The 21333-nt window shown below is 39.3% G+C and overlaps 1 protein-coding gene across 5 annotated transcripts in view; it reads left to right on the top strand.

Annotated features, from left to right (window-relative positions):
- Positions 1 to 21333, top strand: part of DENND5A (DENN domain containing 5A) — a 94006-nt gene that overhangs the window by 28926 nt on the left and 43747 nt on the right. For 3 of the 5 annotated variants that reach the window (XM_027563234.1, XM_027563237.1, XM_027563238.1), the window contains exons 2-4: positions 13589 to 13660; positions 14399 to 14508; positions 16905 to 17562. In XM_027563234.1, the coding sequence (XP_027419035.1) occupies positions 13589 to 13660; positions 14399 to 14508; positions 16905 to 17562 (840 nt within the window). Of the gene's footprint in view, positions 1 to 11517; positions 11643 to 13588; positions 13661 to 14398; positions 14509 to 16904; positions 17563 to 21333 lie in introns of those variants that run through there. The other 2 variants (XM_027563236.1, XM_027563235.1) reach the window with 2 other exon arrangements.

Below are 21333 nucleotides of genomic sequence, written 5' to 3'. Positions count from 1 at the left end.
GCTTCCTCAATCTGTTTCATTTGAAATCTTGGCCTGCCTATTGCACAGATAATATTAATACCTTAGGTTGTCCTTTTACTTTATCTTGAAGTTATTCTTGTGACACTTTTCTGTGATAGATTGAGTTTCCTATATCTCATATATACATCTTTCTTGGTTAATTTAGTTTTGGCAGAGAACCTTTTAAATTTCCACAAAGCTTGCTGTTGTCTCTCTTTTTTTAAGAAACTTTATTGAGATATAATTTACATACCATGAAGTTCATATCTCCTCGATGTAGGCAACTACAAATCTACTTTCTGTCTTTGTAGATTTGCTTATTCTGGACATTTTGTTTAAATGGAATACAATTTTTAAAATCTTTAAAATATGTATTATTTTAGAATAGATTTAAACTTACAGAAAAGTTGTGAAGATAGTACAGAAGTTGCTATATGCCTCACACGCAGTTGCCCCCAATAGTAATATCATTACACTCATTTGTCACAGTTAGTGAGCCAGTATTGACACATTATTAATTAAAGTGTGGATCTGTTTTCATCCACTCTGCTAGATCTTTGAAGTGCACTTTCAAATTTGGGAATTCATGGCACTTAACTTCTGGAAGATTTTGTTGAATTATTTTTTTGATCTTCCCCTTAATTTTCTCTTTATGGGATTCTGTTATTTGGATATTAGACTTCCTGGACTGACTAGACACTTTATTCATGTTTTCTTAGTTTTTGCATAACTCTACTTCTGTTCTAGTATTCCCGTTCAGGATACCGTATTATAAATAGTAGCTATGTTTGCTTAGGCTTCTTTTAGCTAAATCGTTCAACTGGCTAATTTTCTTTTTGATGACTTCAGCAGTTTTTAAGAATATTGGTCAACTGTTTTGTAGACTGTTCCTCAATTAGGGTCTGTGTGACATTTTTCTTCTTGATTAGACTGGGATTATGGTGTTTTGAGAGGAAGATTACAGAGGTATGTATATCAGGAGTACACACATATTCTGAACATGACTTATCATTGTTGACGTTTATCTTAATCTCCTGGTAGCATTTATCAGGTTTTTCCAATGTTTATCAGGTTTGTCACATTTGGTAGTGTTTGTCAGATTTTTCCTATGAGCAGCCCATACTTAAGGAGTGGGGAGTTATTTTCCACCTCTTTGAGAGCAGAGTATTTATTTACATAAATTATTTGGAACTTTTCTGCACATGAGATTTGTCTCTTCTCCCTCTATTTAATGACTTATTTATATTAGTATCACTCATCACTCATGGATATTGATTTTATTCCTTGGGTTATAATTCAACTTCTTTATTATTACTATTATTATTGGCCGTGCTGAGCAGCTGGCAGGATTCTGGTTCCCAGACCAGGGATCAAACCCGCCGCCCTCAGCACTGAAAGCATGGTGTCCTGATTATTAGCACGCCAGGAAATTCCCTCAGCTTATTTATTTTGTTGTTCAAATTATTCTAGCTTTGGCCCTTGGAAGATGGTTCAGTGGGCTCTTGTGTCTGATGTGCCTGAATCATTGTGGGACTTTTTTGAATACTTCCTTACTTTTTGGCACTACAAGATGTTCCAGGTTCCTCCTTTATATTTCCTGCTCAGTTAAAGAACCAGCTGTTTCTCTAAGTAGCCTTAAGTCATTTTATTGGAGAATAATATTAGAAACCAAGATCTCGGTATTAGTTGTGCTCATTGTTAATGGGGTACTCTTGCCTCTAAGCCTGATCAATAGTATTTTTGAAACTTTTTTTTCTATATAGTTTTCTGTTTCTTCAGAGTTGCATTAATTGATCGATTGGGTGTGCTGTGCTTGGTGGCTCAGTCACGTCTGACTCTTTGCCACCCATGGACTCTGTAGCCTGCCAGGCTTCTCTGTCCATGGGGATTCTCTGGGCAAGAATACTGGAGTGGGTTGCTATGCCCTCCTCCAGGGAATCTTCCCAACCCAGGGATCAAACCCAGGTCTTCTGCATTGCAGGTTAATTCTTTACCATCTGAGCCAAGAGGGAAGCCCTTGATGTCTTTCTTTAATTGTAGTCTTTCCCCAAATGCCTCATGATCTCTGGCTATGCATTCACATCTAAGAATAGTGCACCAGGAAGCTGATTGGGAAGCTCTGTGTTTGTAGGTGGGGTTTGGTTACTGAGAGGTTAACTACAGAATTGATTTGGCTACATAGTTTTTTTCCTGGGCCACCAGTATCTCTGGGTCTTTTTTCTTGTGCTGGTCAGGTTCATGTAAAAGGCTCCTTAGATCTCCGCCTTTGAAGTCATAATCCTTGCTGCCAGTTTTCTTGAGAGCCAAGGGTTTCTTGAAGAGAGGCCAAGGGAAGAGCTCTGGGGGGCTCAATGTTCAGTATGTAAATGTTCTATTTTCCTATTTTTATTTTTTAAAATAATTTTATTTGTTCGTTTATTTTTGGCTGTGCTGGTTCATTGCTGCACAGGCTTTCTCTGGTTGTGGAGAGCAGGGGCTGCTTTTTAGTTGTGGTGTGTGGGCTTCTCATTGTGGTGGTTTCTCTTGTTGCCGAGCAGGGGCTCTAGGGCATGTGGGCTTCAGTAGTTGTGGCACGTGCCCTCAGTATTTGAAGCTTCCAGGCTCTAGAGCACAGGCTCAGTAGTTATGGTACATGGGTTTACCTGCCAAGTGGCATGTGGGATCTTCCCTGACCAGGGTTGAACCCATGTCTTCTGCATTGGCAGGCAGATTCTTTATCACTGAGCCACCAGGGGTGGCTCAGACCCTCCTTATATTTATATTGTGAAATGATCACATAAGTCTAGTTAATATCTATCACCAGACATAGTTACAAGTTTTCTTCCTTGTGATGAGAACTTTTACCCTTGAACAGCTTTTAGATATAGTATATTACTGTTAACTATTGGAAGGACTGATGCTGAAAATGAAACTCCAATACTTTGGCCACCTGATGGGAAGAACTGACTTATAAGAAAAGAACTTGATGCTGGGAAAGATTGAAGGCAGGAGGAGAAGGGGACGACAGAGGATGAGATGGTTGGATGACATCACCAACTCAATGGACATGAGTGTGAGCAAAACTCTGGGAGTTGGTGATGGACAGGGAAGCCTAGCGTGCTACAGTCCATGGGATCGCAAAAAGTCAGACACAATTGAGTGACTGAACTGAATTGTTAACTATGGTTCAGTTCAGTTCATTCATTCAGTCGTGTCTGACTCCTTGTGACCCCATGAATCGCAGCATGCCAGGCCTCTTTGTCCATCACCAACTCCCTGAGTTTACCCAAACTCATGTCCGTCGAGTTGGTGATGCCATCCAGCCATCTCGTCCTCTGTCGTCCCCTTCTCCTCCTGCCCCCATCCCTCCCAGCATCAGGGTCTTTTCCAATGAGTCAACTCTTCGCATGAGGTGGCCAAAGTATTGGAGTTTCAGCTTTAGCATCAGTCCTTCCAGTGAACACCCAGGACTGATCTCCTGGTTGGATCTCCTTGCAGTCCAGGGGACTCTTCAAGAGTCTTCTCCAACACCACAGTTCAAAAGCATCAATTCTTCAGCACTCAGCTTTCTTCACAGTCCAGCTCTCGCATCCATACATGACCATTGGAAAAACCATAGCCTTGACTAGACAGACCTTTGTTGGCAAAGTAATGTCTCTGCTTTTAATATGCTATCTAGGTTGGTCATAACATTCCTTCCAAGTAGTAAGCATGTTTTAATTTCATGGCTGCAGTCACCATCTGCAGTGATTTTGGAGCCCCAGAAAATAAAGTCTGACACTGTTTCCCCTTCTATTTACCATGAAGTGATGGGACCGGATGCCATGATCTTAGTTTTCTGAATGTTGAGCTTTAAACCAACTTTTTCACTCTCCTCTTTCACTTTCATCAAGAGGCTTTTTAGTTCCTCTTCACTTTCTGCCATAAGGGTGGTGTCATCTGCATATCTGAGGTTATTAATATATCTCCCAGCAATCTTGATTCCAGCTTGTGCTTCTTCCAGCCCAGCGTTTCTCATGATGTACTCTGCATATAAGTTAAATAAGCAGGGTGACAATATGCAGCCTTGATGCACTCCTTTTCCTATTTGGAACCAGTCTATTGTTCCATGTTCGGTTCTAACTGTTGCTTCCTGACCTGCATACAGGTTTCTCAAGAGGCAGGTCAGGTGGTCTGGTATTCCCATGTGTTTCAGAATTTTCCACAGTTTATTGTGATCCACACAGTCAAAGGCTTTGACATAGTCAATAAAGCAGAAATAGATGTTTTTCTGGAACTCTCTTGTTTTTTTGATGATCCAGCGGATGTTGGCAATTTGATCTCTGGTTCCTCTGCCTTTTCTAAAACCAGCTTGAACATCAGAAAGTTCATGGTTCACGTGTTGCTGAAGCCTGGCTTGGAGAATTTTGAGCATTACTTTACTAGCGTGTGAGATGAGTGCAATTGTGCTGTAGTTGGAGCATTCTTTGGCATTGCCTTTCTTTGGGATTGGAATGAAAACTGACCTTTTCCAGTTCTGTGGCCACTGCTGAGTTTTCCAAATTTGCTGCCATACTGAGTGCAGCACTTTCACAGCATCATCTTTCAGGATTTGAAATAGCTCAAATGGAATTCTATCAGCTCCACTAGCTTTGTTCGTAGTGATGCTTTCTAAGTCCCACTTGACTTTACATTCCAGGATGTCTGGCTCTAGGTGAGTGCTCACACCATTGTGATTATCTGGGTCATGAAGACCTTTTTTGTACAATTCTTCCATGTATTCTTGCCACCTCTTCTTAATATCTTCTGCTTCTGTTAGGTCCATACCATTTCTGTCCTTTATCGAGCCCATCTTTGTATGAAATGTTCCCTTGGTATCTCTAATTTTCTTGAAGAGATCTCTAGTGTTTCCCACTCTGTTGTTTTCTCTATTTTCTTGCATTGATCACTGAGGAAGGCTTTCTTATCTCTGAATTACATCTCCAGGACTTACTTATCTTATAACTGGAAGTTTGTAGCTTCTGACCACAATCACCCATTTTGCCTTGCCCACTCATTGTTTTATTTACTCATTGTAAAGGATAAACTTTCCTTTTTCTTCTGCAGTGGAGGAGCTAGGTGGAGTGGGAAAGGTGTGAGGTCGGGTGGGGTGGGATGGGATGGGGTCCAGCTGGTTGTTTTCTTTTTTAATTGAGATATAATTCATGTAACATAAATGTGTCATTCCGAAGTGTAGACTTTAGTGGTTTTTAGTGTATTCACTGTGTTGTGCAGCCATCACACTATCTAGTTCCAGAACATTTCCATCATCCCCAAAAGAAACTACATAGCTATTAGCAGTCTGTCCCTTGGTACTACTTTTTGTTTCTACGAATATGCCTATTCTAGACATTTCATATATGTGAAATTGCACAACATGTGGCCTTTTGTGTCTGGCTTCTTTCACTTAGCATAATGTTTTCAAGATTCATTTGTATTGCAGCATATAACAGTACTTCATTTATTTTTATAGCCAAATAATGTTCCGTCGTGTAGTTATACAACGTTTTGTATTATCTGTTCATGAGTTGATGCCATCTGGTTCTTAAATAGACTTTCAATTAGTCCTTCTGTTTTTAGCCCCATCTTAATCCCTACTTCCATAAGTACCTGATGCTACAAGTTCTTGAGCTTTTTGGAGATTATCTTCAATTTTTCATTCTGTAGGTTTATGCTTCCCTAATTCTGGTATTGTTTCAGTGGGATTTGGGGAAGAGAAAGGCAGCAGAGGAATAACCAATGCTCACAATTTGAGAGGTAGGATTTCTGTGCTTGGTCAGACCCAGTAGTCATTAAGTCATGGAATGATCAAGCTGGAAAAACCTTTACAGATCACCAGTGAGTTCTCCACTTTTTAAAAAAAATCTTTTGTTGAGGAAAGTAAGACCCACAAACTCAGTAAATTGTTAAGGGTCGTACATCTGGTAGTCAAGGTAGGACCTTGACCCTCTCTCCTGCCTTCTACCCTAGTTTCTTACACTCAGTTTAGACTGCTTATTTTAAAATTTGGTATTGAGAGCATGGGAACTGTTGCTCAGATTTGTCCTTTGCTACTTCTTTCTTAGAGATTCTAGTCCAGTGGGTTTACCTAAGCCTGGTCTTCTGGACAGCCCAGCTTTCTAAGTACCCCAGTGTATGCATATGTATAGCCTCTGAGAGCCCTCACTGTGTTAAGAACAGTATGTGTGTTTCCAGCTCACAGGACTGGGTTTGTTAGACTGGCCTGAAATACCATGAATTTGAGAGCTTTTTACTTCCCCCGCTAAACACCAGCAAATTACATGTCTTAGTTCAATATGTTAGCTCAACAGATGTGTCCCCTGCAGGGTATTCAGCTGGGCTGAAAAGGAGGCAGTCTGCACCTGATAGCTTGCTACTTAAATTCTGTCTTATCTGTGGTTTGGGGCAGTCCTCTTTAGATAGGTACTTGTTAAAATTGGGTCAGTCTCTTGTTAAAATTGGGTACGTGAGAAGTTCAGCCATTTTAAGAATACTAATTGCATGAGTTGGACTAGGTGTGGTGCCCTGATGATATCAAGTTGGAGGCAAAGCATCAATAAAGGTAGTGGCCATATGTACAAATCTAAAGTTAGTCTGACAAAGAAAATACATTGAGAAAGAAAGTGAACAAATTTGCCCCAGGGGAACACGTAGGGGTAACAGATGGTTTCTGTTGCTCTTTCTTTGAAAGCCTGGTAAACAGCTTTCCTGGGTTAATAGTGCCTTAGAAGAGGCCTGTGGCTTGTCCAGATGGGGGGCAGCTCACTATCTGCATTGTGGATATTTGTGAGTGTCTGTCTCCTGAGCACCACAGTCATCTGGTGATGGGGGGCCAAGGTACAGGCTGTCTCTTCGAGTGGTTGTCTTCTTCACTTTATGTGGGAGCTGTGAATTTACCTCAACTTTGTGTGTACAAGAGAGAAAGAAGACAGTGATGAGAGCAGTGTAAGATGGTTTTCTTTAGGTACCAACACTCTGCTTGTTAGTCTGTGTTATTTTAAAGCTGTCTCTTATTTAAAAAGTGCTGATAGTAATGAAGTTGTCATCTAAAAGTAATAACAGGTTAATTTAGTTAGAAATTTGCATTTCCTTCTCTTTCTACATTGTGCCCTGTTAGAGTTGACAGAAGGTGATCTCTGATTCCTGCACAAGTTGAGAAATTATCTAGAAGACAAGGAAAATTGAAATGCTGGGGCAGGAAGTGAATCGAAGATACAATAGTTGGTTTTCAACATACACTGAAAATCTAAATTGAGTTGGGCAGTCAATTTCAGAAATGTTTATAACAGGAAAAATATAGTGAAATCTTTTAATGCAGGAAAGAAATTGATTATAGCATGAGTAGCACTGAATTGGTGACCAGTGTCACTAACAGGATCAGTTCTAGGACATCCCAAGTTGTCATTATGCAAAAGATAGCATAATCATCTGATTATATCCATTCCTAAGGGCTTCTCTGGTGGCTCAGTCGTAAAGAACCCACCTGCCAATGCAGGAGAATCAGGTTCAATCCCTGGGTCAGAAAGATCCCCTGGAGAAGGAAATTGCAACCTACTCCCGTATTCTTGCCTGGGAAATCCCATGGACAGAGGAGCCTTGCGGGCAGCTGAGCATGCTCATACGCATGCATGCATAAATTCCTAGGGGAAAAAAATTTCATCACTCTTGCTGTAGATAATGTGAACTAGACTTTATAGGATTGGTGGTGTTGTGGTGAGAAGAGGCAGTTTATATGACGCTTCTGTCTTAGAGAGGGAGAACATAGCTGTCTTCAAAGAACTCTGTCCCAGGTATAGCTTTGAATGCTGGATTTGTGTTGCCTGCAGCTTCGGCTTTAAAACCTTGGCCGGTTGTTTAAAACATTAAAACACTTTTTTAAAATTAAAAATACACTTTTTAAATACATTAAACTTTTTATTTGAGGTAATTGTAGAATCAGTTATGCTGCTGTAAGAAATAATACAGGGAGATTATTTTCCTTTACCCAATGGTAACATCTTGAAAAACTGTAGTATACTGTTACAACCAGTATATTAACATTGATACATGTTAATATCAGGACATTAACATCCTGATATAGTCAGGATACAGGATAGTTCCATCACCACAAGAATTCTTGGAGTTGTGCTTTTATAGCCTCCCTCCACCCATCCCTGACTTCTGATCATTCATTTCTGTGATGAATGAATGAATACCACTATTGATCTGTTCATTTCTATAATTTTGTCATTACAAGAATGTTATAAAATGGAATCATACAGTATATAACCTCTTCTCATTCTTGAAAGTGCAGGTCTGCAGCAGTGAATTCTCTCAGCTTTGTTTTACCTGAAATGTGTTAATTTTTGCCTTCAATTTTGAAGAATTTTTGTTTGTAAAGTTCTAGATTGACAAGGCTTTTTTTTTTCTTTTAGTATATGTAGAATGTTTTCCATGTCTTCTAATCCCTACTGTTTCTGATAAAAAGCAGTAGTAATTTCAATCATTTTTCTACTTAATGTAATGTATTCTTTTTCTTTGCTCCATTCAATCTTTTCTCTTAAAATTTTGTTTTTTCAACAATTTAATTGCATATCATTTTCTTGGTATTTATTCTGCTTGGAATTCTTGACTGAGCTTCTTGACTCTGTAAATTTATATCTTTTACCAAATTTGGGAAATTTTTGATCATTATTTCTTCAAATATTCTTTTTAACCGCATTTGCTCTTCTTTCCTTTGGGGCTCCAATTATATGTATGTTAGACTTGCTGTCTCCCATATCTCTGGTTTCCCTCCCTTGGCCCCCCTTTTCTCTCTAATCTTTTTTCTTTCTGTTTTACAGTTTGGTTACTTTGTGGTTGTGGTTGATTTGTTTTTCAGTTCACTAACTCTTCTGCATCTCCATTCTACTTTTCCCATCCATTTAATTATAGTATCTATTTCTTTGCTGAGATTTACTGGCTTTTCATTCATTATGAACACCCCTCTTTTAAATCCTTGACTGCTAAACCAAACATTTGGGTCAATGCAAAGTCAGTTCCTTTTGACTCTTCTCTTGAGAATGGGTCATGTTTCTTGTTTCTTTATATGCTAAACAATTTTAGATTGTGTCCTTGACATTGTGTATGGTATGTTATAGAGACTCTGAATTCTGTCACTTTCCTTCAGAGAACATTGAATTTTGTTCGTTTCCCAGCAGTGAGCAGCAGCTTAAATCTCAGTTCAGTTCTTTTAGCCCTAATTTAGCTGTTTGGGGTCTGTTCCATGCACTTATGGTTCAGGGATCAGTCAGAGACTTGAGCAGCATTTATACAGTTAGTGGTACCCCCTCTCTGGCTCTCCTTGGAATTTCCCTCCCTCACTTCTCAGCTGTTATGGTTGCCTTTAAAGTCTGTTCTCTGGTTCTTCAAGCTAATAAGACTGGATTTTTATCTGAATTTTAGCCACCTCTCATGGCACAGACTCGGACCTGCCTAGCCAAAAGGGGACTCTTTTCCAGTGTTATTACCTTTTCCCCAGAGTTGACCCTCCATCTCCTTTCACAATCTGCCTGTTTTTTGTTCTCTATTACCTTTGGATGGGCTTTCATAGTGGCTCAGACTGTAGAGAATCTGCCTGTAGTGCAGGAGACCCGGATTTGGTCCCTGGATGGGAAGATGCACTGGAGAAGGGAATGGCAACCCACTCCAGTATTCTCGCCTGGGAAATTGCATGGACAGAGGAGCCTGGTGGGCTATGGTCCATGGGGTTGCAAAGAGTCAGACAAGACTGAACTACTAACACACACACACACACCTTTGGGTAGTTGTTTTTTATATTTTATCTGGAGTTCATAGTTTATCTGCAGGAGTGTCATAGGAGACTTTCTGCCATGGCTGTAAGTAGAACTTCCATCAAACTAGATATAAATTACTCTTTTGACAAAGTCATTTTTTTGTTGTTGTTTATTTATTCTTTTAGTTTCACCGATACTTATATTATCCTCCCTATGTCTTCCAAGGGACCAGATATAAAAATGTTCTCAGCTTTTTTAAAAAAAAACACTTCAAATTTTATATAAAGCTCCTTTAGTGTGTCCCAACTCTGACTACTGATAGTTTAGAAATTGAATTTATTCATTTTATTTGGTGTATCTAATCCAAGATGTAGGTATAACAGATGTATTCTATAAACAGTTTCCCAGGAAATAACGGTTACTTTTATTTTGCTTGAATCTAAGCTAACGCAATGATCTGGAGAAGTTAGGTGGTTCAGCATAAACCAGGTTGAGATTTAACTATACTGGGTCTTCCTCAGGTAGACCTACCTTTTCATATCTGCTCTACCACTTAAAAACACAAACATAATAAGTTTAATATAAATGTGGAGGTCTTGATGAACATTTTCTGATGACCTGGACTTCAGACAGAAGTTTTGAGGTATTTTCTATTTTAACTTGCTCACATGAAGCAATCAACATAGGCTTTTCATGGTAAGAATGGAGAAAATAATGTCCTAATTTGGGTCATTATCAACCTGGAAAGCAGTTATTTAGTAGTATGTGTATTTCATTTTAGACTCTGTGAAAACCTGCTCATTTAGGTTAACTTTTAAGTGGTCAAAATATTTTCTGCCCAAATTAGAAATATTTGGAGCTGTGGTTTTAACTTTTTTGAGTCATGAAATCCTTTGAGATCTGATAGAAATTGTGTTTTCTCCCCAGAAAAATGCAGACGTCTTCCTACAAAAATTTGTAAAGCATTGCAGAGTTTAGGGGTTCCTTCGAAGCTTCTCAGCATCAGCATCCCTCATTCAGGGTTATTCAAATCAAGCTAGTACTAAGAAGCTAATAGCAATACAAATGTCAGTTTGTTTCTGGCTTGGCCAAAGCAGGACAAGTAAACAAAGAACCTATTAGAAGTCCTTGTAAGGCATGCAGGCTTTTAAAGAAAATCTGTTGTGATTTTATCTGAACTGTACTTTCCAGAGGGCAGATTCACAAAGATAGATTGATACCTAGTTGACTAATTTTTCAGTTGTTGTTAGAAATGGGCCTTAGTTTTGATGTTCAGACCTGCTGACATTTGTGTTGGGCAAATAATTAGTTATTGTTTATAGAACAATGGAACAGCTGTGGTTGTGATGTCATATTCCTGGTATTGTTTGAATTTCCAGAGGTCTCAATAACTGAGGATTTAAGGGACCTGTGACATGTGTAGGTTTGAGGAGATAGGGCTATCTAGATGTTCCTGAGGCAATATGTGTGTGTTGCTTATTCTCTGAAAAACTCAGCCCTCAGTAAATGAACAGTGATTAAGTTGTTTTTAATAAAAAGATCTTAGGTTTGTGATCTCCTTTCTCTGTTACTTTATGACACTTCATATGGTGTCTATAATGAACATGATTTGGTCTCTGGGCCCTTATACCTATTCTTTACACATTATCTTTCCCCTTGCAGTGAAAATACTATGCTCCTGCTACTGGTTCAGTCTAATACACAGCAGGACTTTTGTCTAAGAGGCACTGTCTGCTGTGCGTTTACTCAGAAACTGACTATTTAACAAGACTTCTGTACTCAGCTTGTTTAAAGAAGGAGTAGGAACTGGAGAGGTGGTGGTGGGGACTGAGGATCTGAAGACCACTTCTGTGATCGTAGCTTTCCTCCTCCTCTTTGTCTACATTCCAGGTCAGCTCATCATGTTCACTTTTGGCTCCATTCTTCATCTCACTGCTTTGAAATTCTCCCCCTAAATAGTCCCCTGTTTGATCTTTTGAATGCTCTTCAGGTCTTAGGGGGTACCTCATAGCCATCTGAGGAAAATGTCTTTCTCTGAAGGCTTTCATATAGGACATTGCTAACCGCCCTGACTCCTGTGTATGTTCAGATGTTTTGTGGTTTTTACTGAGGGGATTTTTTAGCCTACTAAGAAAGAAATGAGAAAACTGACAATTAAAAGTAAAGAAGCTTATGAGGAAGAAATAGTTTATCTTCTCTCAGAATTGGATACAGTTTAAAAATACATTCTGAGACTGTCAGAATGTAGACAAGATCTTTTGTCAGCTGCTTGCAGTTTAATTACTTTGTACAGTGAGTGCAGGCTTGCATGGGTGGGCTCTTTGCACTCTGCAGGTGTTAGTGAAAGCTCTGAGACTCTCTTGACATAGCTGTAGGGCTTTGTTGCATTGCTTCCAATATCACCAGCTGCCTGCTGATTTTGCAAGTTTTCTTCAGTGAACATTACCAAATGTATTTTGAGAAATGAAACTTGCTAGATACGAGTTTCAGAAAAATCAGTTTGAAAGAAGGGATTGGATGTGAGAGAAATTGAAATTGTAGAACTTGCTTTATTAACAGAAAGAAGGTTGGGCCTTGTCAGAAGTTGAAGATTATGAATAAGTGGGCTTATGATGACAATGATGGACAGAACCTGACAGAAAATGGATGTGAAGGTTTTAATTATAAAAGCAGTAACTTTCTGACTGGAATGATTATTAGTTTCTGGAACAGGTGCCTTAGAATTAATATAAACTTTTTTTCTCCCAGAAGCTTTCAAGATGCCTCTCAGTTCAGTTCAGTTCAGTCGCTCAGTTGTGTCCGACTCTTTGCGACCCCATGAATCCCAGCATGCCAGGCCTCCCTGTCCATCACCAACTCCTGGAGTTCACTCAGACTCACGTCCATCGAGTCAGTGATGCCATCCAGCCATCTCATCCTCTGTCGTCCCCTTCTCCTCCTGCCCCCAATCCCTCCCAGCATCAGGCTGATTTAAAGTGAAGGACTGTCTGACTTTAGGTTCATCCCAATCTTGTGTTGGTGAGAAGTGCATCTTCCTTAATAATCACCAGCCTCCTGGGGTTCTAAGCCAACTTAGAAAAACTTCAGTTTGAGCAGAATTTATTCTGGCAACTGGAACACATGAACAGCATCCTGTGCAAGTGTGCTCTGAATGGATAGATCACATAAGCTGGAGCCTCCCACCTAATAACCTCCCTGCAAAATTGTTATTTGTATATGTTCTTTTTCCTATAGAATGTTTCATATACGTTTGATGGAACGGTTCTTGAGGATAGGTGGTTCATCTCTATCCTCCACAGTACCTAAGGCCCTTGTATAACACGATTACTCAGTAAATAGATATGTAATTCAATTGAATTGTCCTTGGTCATGTTTCCCACATATTTTTCCATGATTACTAGTAAATTTATATGTTTGAAATATTTAGGTGCATTTAATTTGTCCCCTTCTCCCTCATTCCTTGGGAAAAACAATATTTGGTGGTATACTTTCAGAGAAAGCACTACTGGCTTTATAGTACTTTAATCTATTGAGCTCTTTATCCCATTATACTATATTGTAATGTTTTTCAAGCTGTGAATCGTGGCCATTAGTAGGTCTGCAGGTAGCATTTTGGTTTTAAATGATGTAGAGTAGAAATTATGAAAAGATATCTCATGTAGTAAGGGTAAGTATTTTTTGGGTGAAATTTTTGTTTTAAGTGAATTTATGTATACGTAATATGTATGTGTTTATTGCTTCATGATGTAAACTTTGTTTCATACTGGAGTCATGGTCAAAAAAGTTTGAATAACATTGCTTTATTGTAATCCTGTGTTATTTTATTTATCATATAGCATTATGCCAGTACATACAGGCTTCTAAAGCCAGGGATGGTGCCAGCTCTTTCATTTCAAGTACAACTGAAGGTAAAAACAAACTTGAAAACACCCGTAGCGTTCTGGTGGCTCTTATATAAGTCTCTCCGGTGGCATTTTGTACCCTTTGACATTCTAACTTTCTTATGCCTTTTCCGACCAATACATTTTTCATATTCCTATCCTTCTAGGTGGTGGGTTCTTTGATTCTTCCTCTTTTCTCCTTAATGTCCTTATTTCTGTGTATTCTTAATGCTTTTAGGAGGGGACGGAGGAAACAAAGGAGAATTTCAGAAATTTCAAATGATTCTCAACTGACAAATAACTCATTTATCCTGAAAAATCCGCCTTGTATTTTTTCAGAGATCATAGAAATGCATACTTTATTTTGAATTTAAAATAATTTATGCTTCTGTCATGTTTTCAGTTGACTTTTACCAAAGTAAATGTTGCTTTTAGGGAAAAAAAATGATACAGTCTTTCATCTTTCCTTGTGTTTTCTCCCCTCTTCTCCCAGTAAGATTAACTATTGGATTTGTAGTAATGATTTCATTTTAAAGAAAAGCCAAGGTATCTAGCAGTATCCAGTATTAACCATGCTAAACTTTTCCAGCTTCTTTACTGATCTATAATCTAATAACTATAATGCCTTTCCTGTTCTTAGATGGTTGACATACTAACCTTTTGCCCTCATTTCTGTACCTTGCTGGACTGCCAAGCTCAGATATTCATAACCCTGTGTTTCAAGGGACTTTGTGGAGATGATTTGCTTCGTTCTTTTTCTTGCAGGAGAAAATTTTGAGCAGACACCGTTGAGACGAACATTCAAGTCTAAGGTCCTTGCACGATATCCTGAGAATGTGGACTGGAATCCCTTTGACCAAGATGCAGTGGGAATGGTTAGTATTTGTTAGCTACAAGTGTGAGATAATTTACAGAGTAATTTACAGTAGGATTGTAAGTCCAGACTATGGTAGCTGTGATTCCACCTAGTATCAGTAACTTCTGAAGAAGTAATATGCATGTTGTTCATGATTCTGCATTTTGATCACTGTATCAAATACTCAGAATATATCAGCTATACCAAAAGTCACAGTGTGCTTCTGTTGAGTCAGACAAGTACTTAGTATTGGGTTAGTGAACTTTTTTGTGAGATTGAGCTGTTAGTTGCTTATAGCACTGATACTGTATGATGAGATTTAAAGCAGTTTCCTCTTAATTTGTACTGTATATATCTGAGTGATATGGCGAAAATGAATCTTTTTGTTTTAGTATAATTTTAGCACCCAGCTGGTGCCAGTGGTAAAGAACCTGCCTGCCAGTGCAGGAGACCAAAGAAACATGGGTTCAATCCCTGGGTTGGGAAGATCCTCTGGAGGAGGAAATGGCAACACACTCCACTGTTCTACTTGGAAAATCCCATGAACAAAGAAGCCTGGTGGGCTACAGGCCATGGAGTCGCAAAGAGTCAGACACGACGGAAGTGACTTAATACACAGATAGGGCAGCATTTTTAATCTCTAGAAGAATACTACCATGAATAATGTTTATTGAGTATTCAACTTATGCTAGGTACTGTGATAAGTACTTTACATGAATTAACTCATTTAATCCTCATAGTACCCCTTAATGTGGTCTACCCTGGTGGCTCAGTGGTAAAGAACGCATGTGCCAATGCAGGAGATGTGATTTTGATCCCTGAGTTGGAAAGATCCCCTGGAGAAGGAAATGGCAACCCACTCCAGTGTTCTTGCCTTGGAAATCCCATGGATAGAGAAGCCTGGTGGGCTACAGTCCATGGGGTCACAATGAGTTGGACGTGACCTACTGACTAAACAGCAAAAAATGAAATCCTTCATGTAGATAATATTAAATAAACACAGACACGCGTATTTTATGGGTAAAGAAACTAAGATCCAGAGAGGTTAACGTGTTCAAGTCACATGGTTAAGGAGCTGTTTGAGTAAGCTTAAATACTAGTTCCAGAACTCTGCCCTTGACCACATCTTTGTACTTCATTATTTTTTAATAGCTTTGTGTGGATGATCTTGTTTAATGGACACAATAAGCCTGTGAAGTAGGCAGAGTAAACAGTATTATCTTCATTTTACAGGGGAGGAGTTTGAGTCTAGAGAGCCTCAAGTGTTTTGACTCCTAGCAATGGCACCCCTCTCCAGTACTCTTGCCTGGAAAACCCCATGGACAGAGGAGCCTGGTGGGCTGCAGTCCATGGGGTTGCTAAGAGTCAGACATGACTGAGCCACTTCCCTTTCACTTTTCACTTTCATGCATTGGAGAAGGAAATGGCAACCCATTCCAGTGTTCTTGCCTGGAGAATCCCAGGGACGGGGGAGCCTGGTGGGCTGCCGTCTATGGGGTCGCACAGAGTCGGACATGACTGAAGCGACTTAGCAGCAGCAACAGCAGCTGGTGCTTATTTCCTTTTAACATGGTATATTCTAGAAACATTTAGGCTTTAAGAAGTCAAGTTCAAGAATAATGGGAATACTATAATGTAGCTCCTTGTACTTGTTAACCCAGGCTCCTCAAAGTCCATTTGTATGACTAGGTTGGTGGAAAAGTAGAAAATGAAAACTGATTGATTCAGGTCAGTTTGATTAGCTGTTCAGTTTCTTTATATAACCCATCTGAGTTAAAGTGAAAAAAGTACATCTTTATCCTGATTATGTCATCTCTTTGCATTGTATGAAATGAACATCTCCCCCTTCCCCCTTTTTTTCCCCCTGAAAAGAGAAGATTTTGTTGACAGAATCTTGTGAACTGGATAGAGTTTAAAACTTGGTTTATTTTTAGGTATGAAGTTGCATCTATCTGGTTTTTAGATACGTTTCAAGCATCATCTCCTAATACATGCTGTCATGCTTGACCACCTACCTAAATTCTCCAAGCTTTCTTTAACCTCCTTTATGCACTTTTTTTTTGTGCCCATTAAATACCCTTCTTTCTCTTGTCTGCCTAATGAGTTCAGGCATAAGCTCATCTCTGAAGCCTTTTCTGATGAAGACTGAGACTCAGTTGTTTTGTGTTCCTTGTGTTCCTCTGGTACTTTGTGTATACTTCTATATAGCCTTGATAACTACATTAGAATTTTAGTTATGTGTGTGTCTTAGAATGGGAGTTCTTTAGGGCAAATAGTTTGCTGTGTTGGACTTGATATTCCAGACACATAGCATAGTAGGTGCTCTTTAAGTGTTAATAAATAAGTAGTGATGGTGTTCTGAGAAGAGGAATAGCAGTGTGTTCTCACTTGTTATTTTCTTGTTGTCTTTTACAGCTATGCATGCCCAAAGGGCTGGCATTCAAGACTCAGGCTGATCCCAGGGAGCCTCAGTTCCATGCCTTTATTATCACTAGGGAGGATGGCTCTCGGACCTTTGGGTTTGCTCTCACGTTTTATGAGGAGGTGACTAGCAAGCAGATCTGCAGTGCAATGCAGACCCTCTACCACATGCATAATGCAGAGTATGATGTCCTCCATGCTCCACTTGCTGATAGCCGAGACCTCAGTGGCATGGAGGATGGTGATGGCACTCCTGGGACCAAGCTGCAGCGCTTCAACTCCTACGACATTAGCAGAGATACACTCTACGTCTCTAAGTGCATCTGCCTCATCACGCCCATGTCCTTCATGAAAGCATGTCGGAGTGTGCTGGAACAGCTTCACCAGGCAGTCACTTCGCCTCAGCCCCCTCCACTGCCCCTTGAGAGCTACATATACAATGTACTATATGAGGTGCCACTCCCACCTCCTGGCCGGTCCTTGAAGTTTTCTGGTGTCTATGGGCCAATCGTCTGCCAGAGACCAAGTACCAATGAGCTTCCCCTGTTCGACTTTCCTGTCAAAGAGGTCTTTGAACTGCTTGGGGTGGAGAATGTGTTTCAACTTTTTACTTGTGCCCTTCTGGAGTTTCAAATCCTGCTCTACTCACAGCGTAAGTCAGTGCTTACTAGAACTCTCTTCCTGACTAGGGCCTCTCTTTTTTTCCAATTCAGGTAACTGGGGGTGACTGTAAAGGCCAAGGGCTGTTAGAGTTTGAGCAGAATCCACATCTTTTGCTTTCCGTGACTCATCAGCTTTTGTAAATTCCAAGTATGTGAATTGTCAACTAATTGCAAAGAACAAATACAGAATTCCCTATTTAGCATTAACTAAATTAACTTGTGGCGCTAGTGGTAAAGAACCCACCTTCCAAGGCAGGAGACAGAAGTGATGTGGGTTTGATCCCTGGGTTGGGAAGACCCCCTGGAGGAGGAAATGGCAACCCACTCCAATATTCTTGCCTAGAGAATCCCATGGACAGAGGAGCCTGGTGGCCTATGGTCCATACAGTTCGAAAGAGCCAGATATGACTGAGATGACTTAGTATGCACACGTGCTGGATGGCAAACTAATGGAACATGAGAGGTCTACCATTTCTTATTGACTATCATCATGGCCTTTTGCTGGACTCTCCAGTCTGGGAGGAGAACCCTGTCTCCTAAGTCTGGCTGATGGCTGAAAAGAGGAGGCAGGAGTTGATGTTTGTGGGACACACTTTTACCAGTTTGTCCTATCACTCTGCAGAGTTGTTTCTGCCCCTTCCTCAGCCTGACGGTAGTGAGGACCCTTCATATATTTGAAAAAATGAAGATGTGTTGCTTTTTTCTGTTGTTTGTTATAACTGAATTGTTTTTATAAATGAGACGTTAAGTGATTTTGAGCAGTGGATTTGGACAAAACAATAAAGTAGAGCAGAAGGAAAAAATATTTATTAAGGGAGTGAATTAAGTAACATGAAATTTGTTCATTCAGAACATATTTACTGAGAGTATGTTGTGTGCCAGGCGTTATTCTAGGGGCTAGAGATTCAGGGTGGACAAAATAGATAAACATTCCTGCTATAATAGAACTTACATTTCAGTGGGAAAGAGGTGATTTTTGCTTGCTTGGCTTGTGAGTTCTTAGTTCCCCAACCCCAACCCAAACCCCAAATCTAGGCCCTGGCAGTGGAAGCACCAAGTCTTAATCATTGGACTGATAGGGAATTCCCCCCACCCCTCTCTTTTTTGGAGAGGTGATTAAATAGATAAATGTACAGTATGTCAGGTGCTAATAAAAATAATATAGTAATTTTAATAAAAAGTTAAACAGTAAAGAGGATAGTATTGGGGGAAGGGAAATGCCAGTTTTTGATAGAGTGATTAGATTAGACCTCTCTGAGTGATCCATGTTAATGTTTGTAGGAAAAGTTTTCCAGGCAAAGAGCACAAGAAATAGAAAGGTTCTGAGACAAAAATGTAGTTAGTATGTCCAGGAACAGTGAGGGTGCTTGATGGATAAAATGGTGTGAGAGAGCAGGCGCTTAATAGCAGATGGTGTTAGAGACTTAACAGGAGGCCAAATTGTAGAGTCCTGTAGGCCACTGTAAGGACTTTGTTACTCTGAGATGTTTAGTCATTGGAGGTTTTAAGATTTTTGACTTTTTATTTTGAAATCATTCCCAGCTTATAGAAGAGTTGTAAGAAATATTCAAAGAACTCTTGTATACTCTGCCACAATTCACCAATTGTTAACATTTGGGTGCATTGTTTTATCATTCCCTCTGTATCTCTGTATGTGTGTGAACATAAATGAACCATTGAGAGTCACTGTAGATTCCATGTTCCTTGATTCCTTAGTACTTCAGCTTTTATTTTGTAAGAACAAGAACATTTTTTAACATAGCCATAATATGATTAATAAATTTAGGAAATTTAACATTGACAAAATAATAATACTGTATTCAGCTTTTATTTACCATTGTTCAATAATGTCCTTTATGATAAATTTTTAAAAATTGAGGGATAGTTGATACACTGTTATGTAAGTTTCAGGCATACACCATAGTGATTCATGATTTTTAAGGGTTATATTTCAGTTGTAGTTGTTATAAAATATTGTCAGAGGATACAGACAATATTCCCTGTGTTCCCTGCATTGTACAATAGGTCCTTGTAGCTTATTTTATACATAATAGTTTTTACCTCTCATTTGTTTGTTCTCTATATCTATGAGGCTGTTTCTTTTTTGTTATAACCTAGTTTAATTTCTTAGACTCTACATAAAAGTGAATGATAATTAAAAAATTCCTGGTTCAGAATTTTAGTCCAGTAACATATGCAGTATGCATATTGCTTTTAGTAGTCAATTCTTCATGTCTCTCATGACTGACGTTTTTGTAGAGTACAGGCAAGGTATTTTGTAGAATGAACGTCCATTTGGGTTTTTCTTCTGATGTTTCCTTCTGGCTAGATTCAGGTTATACATTTTTGGCTGTGATATCACAGAAGTGATGTAGTGGTTCTCTCAGTGCATTATATCAAGAGGCACATCATGTCTGTTTTTATCACAGGAGGCACATGATGTTCGCTTGTCCCATTTTTGATAATGTTAATTTGATCACTTGGTTAAGATGACGTCTGCTGAATTTCTTAACTGAACATTATCATTTTTTCCCTTTGTAATTAATAACTAATTTGTGAGTTGATACTTTTGAAACTCTGTAAATTTATTGTTGCTCTTCAGAGTTTTACCTAATAGCTTTAGCATTCTTTGATAATTCTAGTCTGAATTAGTTACCAGGCTGGTTGCTTTTTACTGTGAGGAAGAACATTTCATTCTCCCTTGTTTATTATTGTATGGACTCATATTTTTATTTTATTCAGTAGGTTATATGGTCCATTACTATAATTAATTTTTTTTATTTTGAGGTCAAATTGTTCCAGATATGGTCCATGGGCCAAGTCTGAATAATGTTAGTTAGGAGGCCATTGTAATAATCGCAGTGAGACTCGATGTTGTCTCTTCACTAAGGAGGTAACAGCAAAGTGGTGTGAAATGGTTGGATTCTGGATATGGTTTGAAGTAATAGAGACTGTGTTGAATTGAATAGTGTCCATCTAAAATGGACAGCCAGTAGTTAGCTCCAGTTAATTCCTTTGGAAATCCTGGCCTGATGTTTCTAGATCTTCCAGTTTTTCACGAGGACCCAGATTTTTTATGTGAAATTTTTGATTTTTAAACGTTCGTAACAATGTTCTTGTTAAACACTGCAGAACAAATAAGAAAAGCCTCTGTTGACTGAGTATGGTTCCTGAGGCTTCACTTTGCAACTTGTTTTAAGTAATGATGTTTCAGACTCCTGTCTCCTGGGTGATGTATAGACTTGTGTAAGTCTTGTTGCTTTTTTAGTTACTGTTTCTTGACTGTGCTCAGTCACTCAGTCCTGTCACACTCTGCGGTCCCATGGACTGTAGCCCGCCAGGGTACTCTGTCCATGGGATTCTCGAGGCAAGAATACTGGAGTGGGTTGCCATACCCTCCTCTAGGGGATCTTCTTGACCTAGGGATGGAACCCGTGTCTTCTGCATTGGCAGGCAGATTCTTTACCACTAGTGCCACCTGGGAAGCCCATGTTTCTTGAAACAGCTGACACTGAAAAACATGGGTTTTAATTACATGGATCCACTTTTATGTGGATTTTTTTCAATAAATATGTACTATAAGAATGAACAATCCATGGTTGTTTGAATCCTTGAATGTGGAACTGTGGATAGAGAGTGGAGTGAAGTGAAGTGAAAGTTGCTCAGTCGTCTCTGACTCTTTGCAACCCCATGGCCTGTAGAGTCCATGGGATTCTCCAGACCAGGATGTTGAAGTGGGTAGCTATTCCCTTCTCCAGGGG

This window comes from Bos indicus x Bos taurus, chromosome 15 (genome assembly GCF_003369695.1).
Source record: "Bos indicus x Bos taurus breed Angus x Brahman F1 hybrid chromosome 15, Bos_hybrid_MaternalHap_v2.0, whole genome shotgun sequence".
Classification (NCBI taxonomy): domain Eukaryota; kingdom Metazoa; phylum Chordata; class Mammalia; order Artiodactyla; family Bovidae; genus Bos; species Bos indicus x Bos taurus.
The sequence above is the reverse complement of the archived record's forward strand: the minus strand, read 5'-3'. Positions and strand labels throughout refer to the sequence as shown.